We start from the raw sequence: 15,377 nt of genomic DNA on the forward strand, positions 1-15,377 counted from the left end.
AGGAAGAAGCCGCCGCCGCGAAACTAGCCGAACACAATCCTCCCGAAGCATCTCCAGATGCGGAGGAAGAGGCTGATCGGGATGTTGCCGTGGTGGAAGGCACTGACGATGACGCTGAAGAAAACCTGCCTGAGCACAATGTGGAAGAGGCCGAGCAAACTGTGCAAGTCGCCGAACAAACGGTTGACGTAGAGTTGGATTGCCCTTTTTTTTTTTTTTTTTAAATGTAACCGGGCTATGTTTCACCCGTCCTATACTTCAATTTCCTTTATCAATGAAGATTTTTGACTTGTTGCTCGCTCATCTTCTATTTCTGTTCGGTTTGCATCTGCATGGATTCCTTGATTCAATTGTTGACAATTCACAACTGCCAGGTCGGCTGTGCCGTACAGTTTGCCGAGCTAAAATCACCTCAAACATTTTCTAATCAAAACTAGTAGTTCGGTTCCATGAACTTTCAAATGAACTGGCGTTTTAACTCTTCTGAGCAAAATCTGCTCGGCCTTAATTCGTTTGTAAATTTCATGCAATTTCGACGTCACCGAGCAAAATCAGCTCGCCTTTTAAGTTGGGTAAGCTGCCAACATTTCTTTTAGGCCAAGCAAATACAGCTCGGCTTCTTATCAGTTGGACAAAATTCCAACATTCTGAATTCTGCCGAGCAAACTCTGCTCGTTTTCCATATTGGGCAAGACACCAATATGTCCACTGGGCCGAGCAAAATCAGCTCGGCCCTTACACTGGGCAAAACACCAATGTTTCAGTTGAGTTGGTCATGATGCCAACATTTTAACCGGACGAGCAAAACCATCTCGGCCCTAATGCGAATGGGGCTATACGCCAATTACATCGTCGGACAATGCACCAACTGTTTGTGCGGTCTGCATTCATTCCGGCGAGAGGAAATCAGTCCGGTCCCATTTAGGTCGGTCTCTTGCCCCTGGTATTCATAATTGTCTTGCCTCCTTGCGAATCCATTGTACAAAGATGTAATTCCAAACAACAAGAGGGCTATTTTTCATTATAAAAGCATTGCTATCCTTTACATTAAGTGCCAAAAGGCTAAAGGTCTAAAAAAGCTAAACAATAAAAGCAAATTACATCTTAAAAGTAAAAGACCTTAAGGTTGGCCGTATTCCATGGTCTGGGGACTGCCTTGCCATCTATATTTTCCAGATGGTACGCCCCTTTACCAGCAAGACCAATCATCTTGTATGGTCCTTCCCAATTTGCACCGAGCGTTCCTTTGCCAGGGACCACTGTGTTGCCAAGCACCTTTCTTAATACCCAGTCCCTAATCTTGAACATCCTGGGGTGCACAGCCTTGTTGTACTTTTTGGAGAGTTCTTGTTGATAAGCCGCTATGTGGATCAATGCTTGCTCCCTCTTTTCTTCAGCAAGGTCCAACTCCAATGCCACCGCTTCATTATTCAGATCTAGCTGGAAACTTTCAAAGCGGATGGTTAGCATTCCAATTTCCAACGGGATGACGGCCTCCATGCCGTAGGCCAAAGCAAATGGTGTTTCCCCGGTTGACCGCCTTGGCGTAGTGCGGTATGCCCAGAGCACATTAGGGAGTTTTTCAGCCCACTTGCCTCAGCCTTCTCAAGCCGCTTCTTCAGCCCGTCCAGGATGATCTTGTTTGAGGCCTCTGCTTGACCATTTGATTGAGGATAGGCCGGCGTCGAATTGTAGAACTCGATCTTCAACTCTTTGCAAAATCCACGAAAGAGTTTACCATCAAATTGAGCGCCATTATCCGAGATGAGGGCCTTGGGTATACCGAAACAGGTGATCACGTTTTTCCATACAAATTTCTTCACGTCCTTTTCCCTTATGGTCGCTAGTGGCTCGGCCTCAACCCACTTGGTGAAATAGTCGGTGGCGGCGATGAAGAACTTACGGTTGCCCGGTGTAGCTGGGAGTGGCCCAACAATATCCAACCCCCAAAGCGCAAACGGCCAAGGACTTGTGAGAGGGAGCAAATCTCTAGCCGGCTGGTGGATCTGGTGAGCGAACTTCTAACACTTCTCGCACCTGCGAACATATTTTTGTGCATCTGCCTGCATGCGCGGCCATCAATAACCCTGAGAAATTGCTCGGTAAGCCAAGGATCTGCCCCCAGTATGGCTGCCACAGATGTCCTCATGTATCTCATAGAGGAAAGCCTCTACCTTGGTGGGGCGGACACATTTCAAATACGGGCCGGTGAAAGATTTCTTGTACAAGGCCCCGGACGGGGAGAGCCAAAACCGCTCTAACTTTGCCCGGATCTTGTGTGCCGCCTTCTTTTCTTCTGGTAGAATTCTATCTTTCAGGAAGGCGATGATAGGATCCATCCAAGAAGGGCCCAAGTCGATGCAGAGTACCTCGGTTGATTCTGGTTCCTCAATGCTTGGCCGTGGTAAAAATTCTATCATCAAGGGGTTAGGAAAGGCTGTCTGAGCAGAAGCAAGTCCGACAAATTCATCAGCCGCGCTGTTTTCCTCGCGGTCGATTTGTTCCAACCTTATTGCAACGAACTTCTTGATCTCTGCGTGTACCAGCGCCTGATACTTGGCCATTCTTTCGTCCTTTGCTTCATACTCCCCTGAGACCTGATTGACCACCAACTTGGAATCACTAAATACCATAAGGGTTGTGGCTTTCATTCTCAGCGCGCTTCTTAGTCCGGCAAGGAGAGCTTCATACTCAGCCTCGTTGTTGGATGCTGGAAAGCCGAGTGTAATTGCCTGCTCGATGATCAGCCCGTCCGGTGAGTTCAGCACGATGCTTAGCCCGGCCCCATGTCTGTTGGACGCCCCGTCAACGAAGAGCTTCTACATCACGCCAATGAACAGCTTCCAGCAATCAGAGGGGTTCTGGGAGCTTCTCATTTCCAAGTCTCTGATCGGTTCATTCTGGTCCCTTTCCTTGTCTTGGTTGGGTTCATCATCGTCGGACTTTGTTAGTCCGGTCGTGCTCGTCCCTTTTCCTACTTGCGAACCAACACTCGTTTCTGTTGCCAGAACCATGGGTTGTGCTAAATCCGCACCAACCAAATCAACTGGGCATACTGGATGCATCCCAGGGGCAAATTCCGCCACAAAGTCGGCAAGTGCTTGAGCCTTGATTGCGGTGCGCGGTCGGAACTTGATGTCATATTGTCCTAATTCCACGACCCATTTCAAAATTCTCCCAGTGAAGTCTGCCTTTTCAAAAAGCACTTTAAGTGGGAACTCGGTTAACACAACTATTGTATGGGCATGAAAATAGTGTGCCAGCTTTCTTGATGCCATCATTAGGGCCAGCGCCAATTTTTCCAAGGGAAGATATCTCGTTTCGGCTGGGAGAAGAGTCTTGCTTACATAGAAGATCAGTAGGTGCTGGATGCCTTCAGCACTCACCAATACCGCGCTGACTGCGTGTTGAGAGATAGCCAAGTAGAGGTATAACTCTTCGCCTGGCTAAGGTGTGACCAAAATAAGGGCTGAGGAGAGATATGCTTTCAGGTCTGCTAGTGCGCAGTCGCACTCGTCATCCCAGAAGAACTTGGACTTTAGAGTTTTAAAGAAGGGCCTGCAACGATCAGAAGACCGGCTGATAAATCTGTTCAACGCGGCTGCCATCCCGGCAAGATGTTGCACGTCCTTCGTGGAGTTGGGACGCTCCAGGTCTCGTATGGTCTTCATCTGTGATGGGTCAGCTTCAATCCCTCGATTTGTGACCAGAAAACCCAGAAACTTTCCGGTGCCAACTCCGAAGGCGCACTTTGTGGCGTTCAAACGAAGCTTGTGGAGCTTAAGTATGGCGAACATCTCTGCAAGGTCGGCGAGGTGTTGAGACTTCTCCTTACTCTTCACCACCATGTCATCGATATAGGCCTCCATTGTTCGGCCCAGAAGAGGAGCGAACATCTTCGTTACCATCCTCTGAAAAGTTGCCCTGGCATTCTTTAGTCCAAACAGCATGACTTTGTAGCAATATAAGCCTCTGGGGGTTGTGAACGACGTGATCTCTCTGTCCGGTTTGTACATGGCTATCTGGTGGTAGCCGCGATATGCATCCAGGAAGTTAAACCTCTGATGGCCAGCGGTTAAGTCCACCAGCTGGTCAATTCGTGGGAGGGGAAAGCTATTCTTGGGGCAAGCTCGGTTGATAGTCTTGTAGTCAACGCAGACTCGCCACTTGCCGTTCTTCTTCGGAACAACCACCGTGTTGGATATCCACCGAGGGTACTGCACCTCCTCTATGGCCCCAGCTTCCAACAAATTCTTTACTTCTTCTGCGACCACTTCAGCATGGTGCAAGGCTGAGCGGCGCGTCCTTTGAATGACTGGCCGTGCATTAGGGAAGACATTCAACTGATGACAAATGAAGCTCAGGTCGATGCCAGGCATGTCGTAAGGCGTCCAGGCAAATGCCTCCAAATTGGAAACCACGAAGTTGACATAATCCATCCGCTCGGCGCTAGACAACGATGATCCCAAGAGGAAGAATTTAGTTGGATCTTTCTCGTCAATGCGCACTTCCACCAAATCTTCGACCGACTTTTCCTCGGCCTTTCTTCCTACGTCTTCAAGGACCTCTTTACCCTCGAGCCCTTCAATCATTTGGACGAACCCTTTGGCCGCTCGGCTGCCATTTAACGCAACGAAGCATTGTTTCGCCATCACTTGGTCCCCCCAAACTTCCTCTATTTGTTCGCTCGGTGCCGGAAAGCGCATGACTTGGTGGAAGGTTGAAGCAACAGCTTGCATGGCGTGCAGCCAACCCCTGCCTAAGATCAAGTTGTAAGTTGATGGAACTTTAAGCACCCAGAACTCTACTTGCTTTACGACCGATTCCGCTTTGACCGGCAAAATAATCTTTCCGATTGGCCATTCTGGCTGTGAGTTGAAGCCGACCAAAGGGGACGTTGCGCGGGCCAAGTCCTTGTCTTCCAACTTCATTTGTTTAAACGCGTCATAATACATAAGTTCTACCGAACTCCCCTGGTCGATCAAGATTCTCTTGATGTCAAAGTCTTTGACGCAAAGAGTGACTACTGAAGCATCATTGTGCGGCATTTGAACTCTTTCCAAGTCCTTGGTTGAGAATGAAAGGATGTCCCTCTCTTCAGTATTTTCCTTCTTCACAGGGGGCTGAATAGAGAGCACTTCCCTCATGTGCTTGGCCTTCTTGATCATCCCTCTCAGCTCGCAAACCCTGGCCAGTTCAATGATACCGTGGATGACGTTGATTACACCTTGCGGGGGCGCTTCTAGGGCGGCCAGGACGTTTGGCTCGGCTTGGTCTGCTGGCGTGGCCTTGATGCCCCTATCTATGTATTGGTCAAGATGCCCCGCCGACACCAACTCCTCTAAGTGTTGTTTGAGCGGCAAGCAGTCCTCTGTTCGGTGCCCCCGTTCTTCATGAAAAGTGCAGCGATATTTTGAATTGAAGCCCCTCTGCGCACTCCCCAACTTGGCCAGCCAACGGACGAAGGGTTCACCTCGAATCTCGCTCAAAATGCGGTAGATGGGGATTTTAAATACCTGGTGATCCCAGTCCGTGCCTTCAATTTTCTTTTGGCATCCTCCGCTGTATCACGAGGAGGGTCAGCCCAGTTGTTTCGGCGGCCCTTGTTTCTGTCATCACGGTTTGAACCATGGCGCTGGTCTTTCGACCGGTTGTTTGGGCGGTTATCCTCCTACCCAACCGAGTGAACTTTTCCCGCAACCCTTCTGTCCGCCGCGACCGGATTAGCTTTCTCGGTCGCGGTGGTGGCATCATCCTCCACACAATGTACTTATTGATCTGCTACATCAATGACTCCATGGTTGTGGGTTGATGCATCGTGAGTGAATCTCGCAGCCTATGTCCGACTGGGAGACCCCGTTTGTACTGAGTGATCGCCAGATTGGTGGGACAGTCGAGGATCTCATTGTAAGTTTCCCAGTATTTCGCATTGTATGCCTTCAACGAACATCCAGACTCCATTTTGACGCCCAGAAGATGGTCGACCTCCTTCGGCGTTCGTGTGTTGGTTTTGAATCTGGTGACGAAGGCTTCCGCTAGTTGCTGCCACCCCTCAATACTCCTCTCCGGGAGCCTTTCGAACCATTTCAAACCCAGCTCTCCCAAGCTTGCTGGGAATATGAGGCACATCAAGGCGTCATTCCGCCGGTGTCCAGCCATTACTTGCCGGTAATGGTTCACATGCATGTATGGATCCGTCTTGCCGTCGTACAAAGTGAGCTTTGGCTGGTGGAATCCGGCGGGGAGTGGCATACTCTCAATCTCTGGAGATAGCGGCGTGGCTGTAAGTCGCGCCAGCTCTTTGTCCACCAGCGCAGGGGTCATCACTTTGGGGGCTGGCATCGCCACTTCCTCACTGTAACGAACTAGAGCGCTTAACCTCTGCAATGCCGGCACTATCCGAGCCTCCCGACGGCGCGCCCTCTCCTCCAATACATCCCTCAAGTCCCTGGAACGTGTGAAAAAAGAGGATCCCGACGTCGGCGTCAGGCGTGAGGGGCGGTAGGTGCTGGCGCGAGAGAGGGACCTGCCCTCTCCTTGGTCGGAACCTCCAACCCCATAGTTCCTAGTGATGGAGAGAGAGTGAGTCCTCCCCTGGCGGCGACTGCTACAACGAGGGGACGAGGTGCGCTCACTGAGGTTGCCCTCTCCAGCAACACCCTTCCCTTTAATCTGGCATTTCAGCAGCTCCATCTCCGCCGCCATCTTGCGAATGACGACGTCTTGGTCCTTGAGTTTGTGCTCCAGGCGCTACGCATGGGACTCCCCCCGGCGTCGGCGGCCCTCAGGACTCTGTGAGCGATTAGTACTCCTCCTGCGTTTGTCTCGCGCACTTCGCGAAGGAGTCTCTAGTCCCGCCATGGCTGGAATATTTGGAGGACCTTCTCTCAAGCGGATGTACTCAGGTGTGACGCCATCGACGACGGACAGTGGGCCTTCGCCGTTGTTGGCCATGGAAATGGTTGAAGAAGCTCTAAAAACAAGGGTTGAGTATCAAAAACTTCCCACAGACGGCGCCAATTATACGGGGGCGAAATATCCTCTGCTTTCCGTACTCCTAGTACTCCAAGCTTCTCTTGACGACGTCTACCTGGTAACACAGAAACGGTGAGCTGCCCGGCGGTGGTGTGCCGGATAGACCCTCTGATGATCAAGTCAGTCCACTTGAGGAAGGAGAAGACAGATAGAGAGAGAGTATTTTCTTTTGGGGGAGAAGTTGCATACCTTAACGTTCGTCCTCCTCCCTATTTCAAGGCTGGCCATGCAGCCTCAAGATTATGCGCGCACTACCTCTGTTGTCCTTCCCAAGACAGGTGGCAGTGCTCGCCTCTCACCACCTTACGCGTGTAAAGGCTTAGTCCTCCCACCAGTACACGCAGAACTGTCTAACGGTATTGAGGCATGCGTGGAGCAGATGTCCTCTCCCTCGTGCCATTGGCCCGGGTGGCACACCTGACCGCAGTACCACAACTGGCCTATCTCCCGCGAAGAACTATCACTACAGGCACTCAACCGCGCTATGCCCCACCGGACTGCCCCTTGGAAAAGGGGCCGAGGGGTGATGTTCATGGGCCGGGCTGGTATTGACCAGTTTATCGTGGCATACCAGTCGCGAGGCATGCCGGCCTCCGTCCGTTCTACCTCCATCCGAGGTTATCTGGAATATGCCCATCTCGACTAACCGGTCAGAGACGTGCCATCCCTCACTTGTCCATAGTTTAGCCCGAGCTACCCATAGCCCGGTCTCGCCACTTGGTTGTGTGCCTTGCCGAATGTTTGCTAGTTGCAGCTCAGCCAGGCTTAGTTCACGTCCGGTCAGCCGATCTTTTCGACTGAGCAAAACAGACCCACCGGCCCTCTCGATCGAGGAAATAGCACGGCGCCATGAGGTCTGTCACGACCCGCCCTATCTTAGCTCGGCCGTATTAACGGCGCAAATCTCCCATCTCATATGGGCACAAGGGTTTTAATAAAAAAATGCCTTCTGCAAAGTTTTACATGTTTTTGTTATTTCAGTCACAAACATTGCTAAAAAGAATATCACAATCTTATTGATTCGTCGTTTTTCATTCAAAAATGAAGAATTAAAAAAAGTATTAATTCAGTAGAATAGTGAATTGTCCAGATATCGTACTAGTTATATTAATTCGAGCAATAATTTCAAATTTAATTTAAAGAAGAGAGGATGATTTAATTTTTGCTAATGAGAATTTAAATTAAAACTAAAATAATTGTGCAAAAAAATAATCTGAATATGGAGAGAGACTTAAGATTTCGAATACACTACTAACCTCATATCATGTAATTAAGATATCCGATTCTAGTAAGTTAATAGCCTGAATAATAATGCTGTATCGTGGCTACAAATTCTAATATCATCGTCAAGAAGATGAATATATTCAAAATGTAGGCACGAATCATCTTAGGTCGACAGAATCTCCTACACTAAACTATGGTTACTAACTATGATTTGATCCAAAAATCATATAAATAGTCTTTTGGGGGAGGGATCTATACACATTTTTATATAAACAGAAAGAACTTTGTGAATAAGTTGAACGTGAGTTTTGTCAACGTCAAAATGAGATTTTAAAGAAGTCAATGAGAACAAAAATAAGTACTTTGTGAAACACTTATATATATATATATATATATATATATATACCAGGGAGGAGGCCCATGCAAGGCACAAGCGAGTTGCACATTTTTTTAAATTAAAATTTGATTTTTAAATTTTGAACTAGTGTTTGTTTGATAGAATAAAAATATAGTGGAATACACCTTATATATTTATACAATATCATTTTATTTCGCCTATAATGTTTTTTACGAACTCTTATGTTGTATTTGGTTAATTAGAATGAGATGAAATAAAATGATTATGTGCCTTTATTATGACTTTAGTTATGAGTTTGATCTCTCTAAAGCAATTTTGGATATTTTTTTAGTTGGTTGCTATTTAATTCTACAAAAATTAAAGATATAATAGTCAAAAGTTAAGAGTATAACAATGTTTTTAAGAGTATAACCATACAAAAAATCATTCTGACATCACTTAAAAAAAAAAAAAGGTAAATTATAAATACATCATTGAGATTTGCTTAAAATACGGATTGCCCTTTGTAGTTTGCAAATTTACAAATATTCCCTTGTTAGAATTTTTTATTTAATAGAATTAATGGAAAAAAAATTTCCTAACTGCTTTTATATACAATAATGAAATTACCTAAATTATTAATTGAAATAAATTTCTGTCATCACCAAAAGTTGTTAATTGAGTTGATGATATATTAATAAAAATGCTTATTTGTTATGAAATTCAAAATTTAAAGGGGAGTGATGTAATTTTCAAAACCACAAGGCACAATTTATATTTGAAACAAACCTCAGGAGGTGTGTTTGTAATTTATTCAAAAAAATAAAAAATAAAAAAAATCTATACTTTTGGACTATTAGGCTAAATACAATTAACCCAAATTTCTTACAAAATTTCTAAAAATTCTCCATCCAAGTTAATTCACTAACCAAATTAAAGGGCAAAATAGATTCAAAAATAACGTAAGGGCAAAATGGAAAATAAAATACAAACCACCAACACCAAAGCTATACTTATATAGATAGATATATAAAAATTAATAAAAATATTGAATAGTTAGACTTGGTTTTATTTGTCCTTTTGAATCTTAATCCATAAATTGAACTTATAATCAATTGTTTTAAAAATTTTAGAATTGAAACCAAAATCATGCCTTCAAAACATCAGACTAAATTATACAATTTAGACTTATTCAATAGATAATTTTATTTATTTATTTAATACCACAACTTCTTTCCAATCTTGATTGCACAATTTTTGTTATACATCTCACACCTGACTCGGTATTGACAAAAAGTGTCTCACAATTTTGATTCCAAAATACTCCCACAAGAATTACATAATTCTACATGTATCTTCCATGTATCTATATTATTATAGAAAAATGCTTAGGACTCCCATTTTTTGACGACCCCCACAATCCCCTTTGAATTTCTACCACTGATGTATGTATGGGACCCAGTCATCTCTGTGTGGGGCCCACACTATCAATGGTAGAGATCCAAAGGGAGTTGTGGGGGGTCTCCAAAAAATGGCGGTCTCAATCATTGTTAATTATTATAAAGTGAACACTGGACTTGGTGTAAATGTCATAAAAAAAGCACTTTGTTAATAAGATGAATGAAGGCCTTATTGGTATCGAAATGAGATTAGAATTTAAGGAAGTCAATAAAAAATAAAAGTAATATATATATATATATATAGATATATATTAAAATTAATACAAATGTTGAATAGTTGGATGTGGTTTATGTCTCCTCTTGAATCTTAATCCATATATTGAACCATGCTCAATTGTTTTAAAAATTTTAGAATTGAAACCAAAACCAAGTCTTCAAAACATCATACTAAATTGTATAGTTTAGAATTATTCAATAGACAGTTTTAATGTTTTTTAACATTGTAATTTCGTTCTAATCTGAATTACACAATCTTTATTATATATCTATTTATTCTTCAATTATATTATTATATGTGAACATCTGAGTTGGCGTTGACAAAAAGTGTCTCACAATTTTGATTTCCAAAATATCCCTCACAATAATTACATAATTTTTACACGTATCTTCTATCTATTTATCTGTCTATACTATCATAAAGTGAACACTAGACTTGGTGTGAATCTCGCAAAAATTTAATTTCCAAAAATATTCTCAAAAATAGTTTTGGAACTACTAACTTGCAACCTCATGCTGGCGTTGTGTCTCATGATTTTTATTTCGAAAAAAGTCGGAATAATTATATAATTTTCACATGTAACTTTTTTTCCGTAATTTTTTTGGAGTATTTATTAGAAAATCATCTTATAAGTACTTGTATTACAATTGATCCATAACATATTCTTATATTCCAACAAATCTTATCATTTGGACATTTGATCCACCAAATCTTAGTTCTCTAGAAGATATTTGAAATGATCTAAATAAATATACTTTTTGACTTTTTACGAAAGAATATGTAAAAAAGTAGAGAGAGTTGATATAACCCTAATAAGTATACTTATCTAAATAAGTGCACTTATATAGTGCATAGTGCATAATTTTACCTTTAAAATTTATTTAACCCGTAACAACTTGGTGTGAACTATTTTGTACTTTTTATATATTAAACTTTAAAAATTCATAATTTTTGTTGCACATTTTTTTACTTTTATTTTTTTATGAAATTTATATTTTTGAATTCTAATTAATGAGATCTATCAAATAAGATTTCACTGGAATATGTAATTTTTTAAAATATAAATAAATAAATACATAAATAAATTTGATAGTGTGAGTGTTCGCATGAAATATTTGCATTGTCAATGTGAACATTAATGAGCGCTTCACTTTATTATTATTAAGGGTATTTTGGTAACTTTATTAGCCATATGACATATTGTATTATAGAAAAAATAATTTAGGGATTGTTTGAGATGATCTAAATAAATGTTCTTTTTGACTTTTTATGAAATATGAGTGACTTTTTATGAAATATGAGTTGGGTTTGAAGTGATATGTTAGAGAGGTAATGTGACTTAAATAAGATGATATAACTTAAATAGGATAATGACTTTTTCAATTTTTTAAGAGTTGTCAAACTTAACCTAAGTGTAATATAAGTAACTAAAGAGAAATTTATAAATAAATGCTTCATTTTTTTTCGACTTGCACACACAAAATATGTACTTGGCGGCTAACTTTCTTAGAAAATTAAAAATGATAAAAAAACACTTATTTTCCGCTGCCAGGAATCGAACCTGGTGTATTCTCATAAGCCGACTTGATAATTGAGCTACAGTGGAGCTTGTGTTGTACTTGTGATGATAATAATATTTATAGAGCTAATCGTGTTTCATTCTTTTTTTTTTTTTTGGGACTAACGTGGAGTTTCATAACCTAATTTAACACTTAAAACTAAATATATTAAGTAAAAGTTAATTAAGTTTATTTAATAATTACAAATGATATCACTTAAATGTAACTCTTAAAACATAAGTAAAAAATTAAGAAAATTTTAAGTGATAAAAAATTTATTTAATTCTGACTTAATTTATAAATACTTATACATAACTATCAACATACACTACATAACCTCACAAGCTCTACCATCACCACCACTTCTACCACTGCTATCACCACCACCATCATCCATCACCCTTCTACAATCACTACTTTCATCACCACCACCATCATCCATCACCCTTCTACAATCACTACTTTCATCACCACCACCATCATCCATCATCCATCACCCTTCTACAATCACTACTTTCATCACCATTGGCATTACTAACATAACCATCGTCATTATTTCACTACTATCACCATAATCACCATCTATTATCACCACCACTACAACAATTTGTACAATCCTTCACCTCTACAACTAATGTTACCATTGCCATAACTACCACCACCATCATTTTACCGTCACCGTTCTCTTTTAAACACCATTACATTACTCCGGGGTTGATTCTAACTTTTCGAAGACCCAAAGCAAACTTTAAATATGAGGTCTTTCATATTTATTTAAAAAAAGATTGATCAAAACATTATGTATTGAATTTTGTTTTAAATTTTTACATTTAATAATGCTCATAAAAAGGTTACTAAAATTTACTTAAATATATAACAAAGTTTACAATAATAAAAAAGATTAAAATATAAGCTACTTACCAAATAGAAACTAAATTAAGTCTTCTACTTCTTTCTAGGAATAGTGGCATGTAGGTATAGTTTATCAAAAGTGATTAACAGCATACTAACTTAATCCTCAATCATTACAAATCAAATAATCAATGAAAGATTATCTAAAAAATAATAATAATCAATGAAAGAAAACATAAAAAATAATTAAAATATGTAATCACAGGAGACAATGTATATAATCAATGATCAAATAAAAATAAGAAATCATCTCTATTACAAAGTCTGTATCTTTAAACCCAATTTTATATTAAAAATTTAAGACTTTCCATCATAGTTGAACAAATACAAAACAGGAAAACAAAAATCAATACATAAAAAGCTAAGAAATAAAATAGGTGTTCAATTAATTTTTTAAAAATTTAGATGAATACTTCTAATTCATGTTGTGGACAGCAACCAACTCAAAAGTTAAAAACTTTGGTTTTATTATATTTGTAATCATATCTTAGATGCATTTAAAATATAAGAGAAAATTATCCACAAGTCATTTTGAAAAGTGTGTGTTCTATTTAATCCTAAAACCTTTTTGATAGACCCAAAAGTCATGTGCCCATTTATCTTCTTTTTTTTCCTTGCACCTTGTCTCTTCTCTTTATCTTTCTTTCTCTAATATCGGCGACAACCACGACCACGACCACGACCACCACCACACCTTCCTTCTGTTCTTTCTTTTTCTAATCTACAGTTATCGGTGACTGGCAACCACCATTGACTGGAGTTCACTAGTAATCACTGAGCACCGACTCCTTACTTCGTACTCACCAAAGGCGAAGGAGATGAATTTCCGATGAAGAAGATTTGATGTTGTAAACTAAAAACACAGAATATGCAGCGGATAAAATAATCAGATCATACCTTCTTCAATGATAAAACCTTCTTGGATAAATCACGTGCTTCCAGGGAACTTCTTGATGAACCAACCCAGCAGTGGAGTGATATCACAGATTGAATATCACCCACACAAACCACAGTGTCAAAGACTTGATCGTTGTTTTGTGGGAGAGAGTCAGTATATGGGTAGAAACAGACTATACGTTGTTTCTCACTTGGATTACCCATAACCATATATCAGATATATAATATATTATAATATCTATCCATATCAGTTAAAACTGATAACATCTGTATCTTGAGTGGTTATCCTAAATAGGTTTGAATTCAAATTCAAAACCTATTTGGATAATGATCAAATTTAAATTTAAATGGTCATGCCACATGGGCGCCCATTACTAACATCTCCCACTCGCACATGAGTTGGCATGACACTGCCACATCTCTATCTCAATCTCCCCAAAAAGAACAATCTCATACTAGCCAATGCACCGTGCGACCGTTGAGCACACCTGCAAGTGGGAGCTCTATACTAGAAACTCAATATGAGTCAGCATAGAGACATCAACCCCAAAAGAACAGAAATAGTGTCTCATGTACCCAGACCCATCTAGATACATCAGTCCAAAAAACATCTCTAATCCCTCAAAGAGCATGTTTGACTCTCCTAGGTCCCGCATTATATTCACACCCAATCAGCATCCTATAAAGAGCGATGTGAGTTGTCGACAGTGAATATAGAGCAGAGATGTAGAACTAGATGATCTTCCCTTCACCCTCATATCATTCAATTTGAAATTGACCGTTTTCCCAGTAATGTCCCTTAAAGCCGAATCATACATGACCGCAGGCAATATACCAAAGTAGCTGAACATCAACTCCTCATCTTATGACATAGTCAAAGGTCACAAAAGGCACAAAGTAAAGTCATTTAGGAAAAAATGACTTTTAGGACTCACACGGTGAAGAAGCAGGGATCCATTCTTTCACCTCGCTAACGGGTCGATAAGCACATGCAGTATGAATGCATGTTATAGTGGAGTTACTCTTCCAAAGAGTGATGTTAAACTCACACACCATACAGATCTTAGTCTAGTCACTCTTAAGCGCACAAGTCGCTTCCTAGCGTCTAACTCGAATTCTCTATTTGCTCGCCTCTCAGGCATCAAATGAGATCTCGCATCTGGCTATCCATAACAGACATATCATGGAAAAGTGGGTACTCTCATATCCATGGTCGGTCTCTAACAAGACCTCATCTTGGCTCCAACCAAGGCGACATAGCTAGTGGATAATTTTAGCTTCTAGTCTCATCCTTGCTCGCTACCCAGCGCTAAGGGCGATTGCTCGTGTGAGTGAGCCAATCTTGCCTGCTAACATCAATTTAATTGTTTTATGTATGCTAATTCACAAACCATTACTAAAAGTAGTAAACATAAATGTGTGATAGAAACAAGTATGAATACTAATGGCATAAATATCCCCAAAAAATGAGTTCAACTGAATACACATAAAAAAAAAAATATCACCACCTACGTAGTCCTAAAGCCCTAACATGAGTAAGATAAACATCTCTAGCAATGGGCTTAGTCAAAGGGTCCGCAACCATGCGACTCGTAGGGATGTGCTCCAGGATCACTTCTTTCTGCGCCAAAATATCTCTGATAAAATTGAACCTCACATCAATGTGTTTGGTTCTGCCATGGTATTTAGGATCCTTAGCGTAAGCGAGTGCAGCCATGCTGTCACAATGGATAGTC

At 41.1% G+C, this 15,377-nt stretch overlaps 1 protein-coding gene across 1 annotated transcript; it reads right to left on the reverse strand.

Annotated features, from left to right (window-relative positions):
• Nucleotides 1-251: 251 nt before the first annotated feature.
• On the reverse strand, nucleotides 252-3,278 carry LOC145795820 (uncharacterized). Its single transcript, XM_082880734.1, has 5 exons — nucleotides 2,979-3,278; nucleotides 2,370-2,819; nucleotides 1,596-1,772; nucleotides 1,194-1,440; nucleotides 252-328 (listed from the first exon to the last, which is right to left on the reverse strand). Exons 1-5 carry the CDS (start codon nucleotides 3,276-3,278, stop codon nucleotides 252-254), a joined length of 1,251 nt encoding a protein of 416 aa, XP_082736860.1.
• Between the last annotated feature and the right edge of the window lie 12,099 nt (nucleotides 3,279-15,377).

Source organism: Camellia sinensis, chromosome 7, assembly GCF_055761805.1.
Source record: "Camellia sinensis isolate YWXY chromosome 7, ASM5576180v1, whole genome shotgun sequence".
In the NCBI taxonomy this organism is placed as follows: Eukaryota; Viridiplantae; Streptophyta; class Magnoliopsida; order Ericales; family Theaceae; genus Camellia; species Camellia sinensis.

Coding starts and splice junctions, on each gene's coding strand:
- LOC145795820 (XM_082880734.1), bottom strand. CDS start 3,278: ATGGCATCAAGAAAGCTGGCACACTATTTTCATGCCCATACAATAGTT. Junction 2,820..2,978: donor AAACGAGTGTTGGTTCGCAA/GTAGGAAAAGGG, acceptor GGCGTGATGTAG/AAGCTCTTCGTTGACGGGGC. Junction 329..1,193: donor CAAGATGATTGGTCTTGCTG/GTAAAGGGGCGT, acceptor GAATCCATGCAG/ATGCAAACCGAACAGAAATA.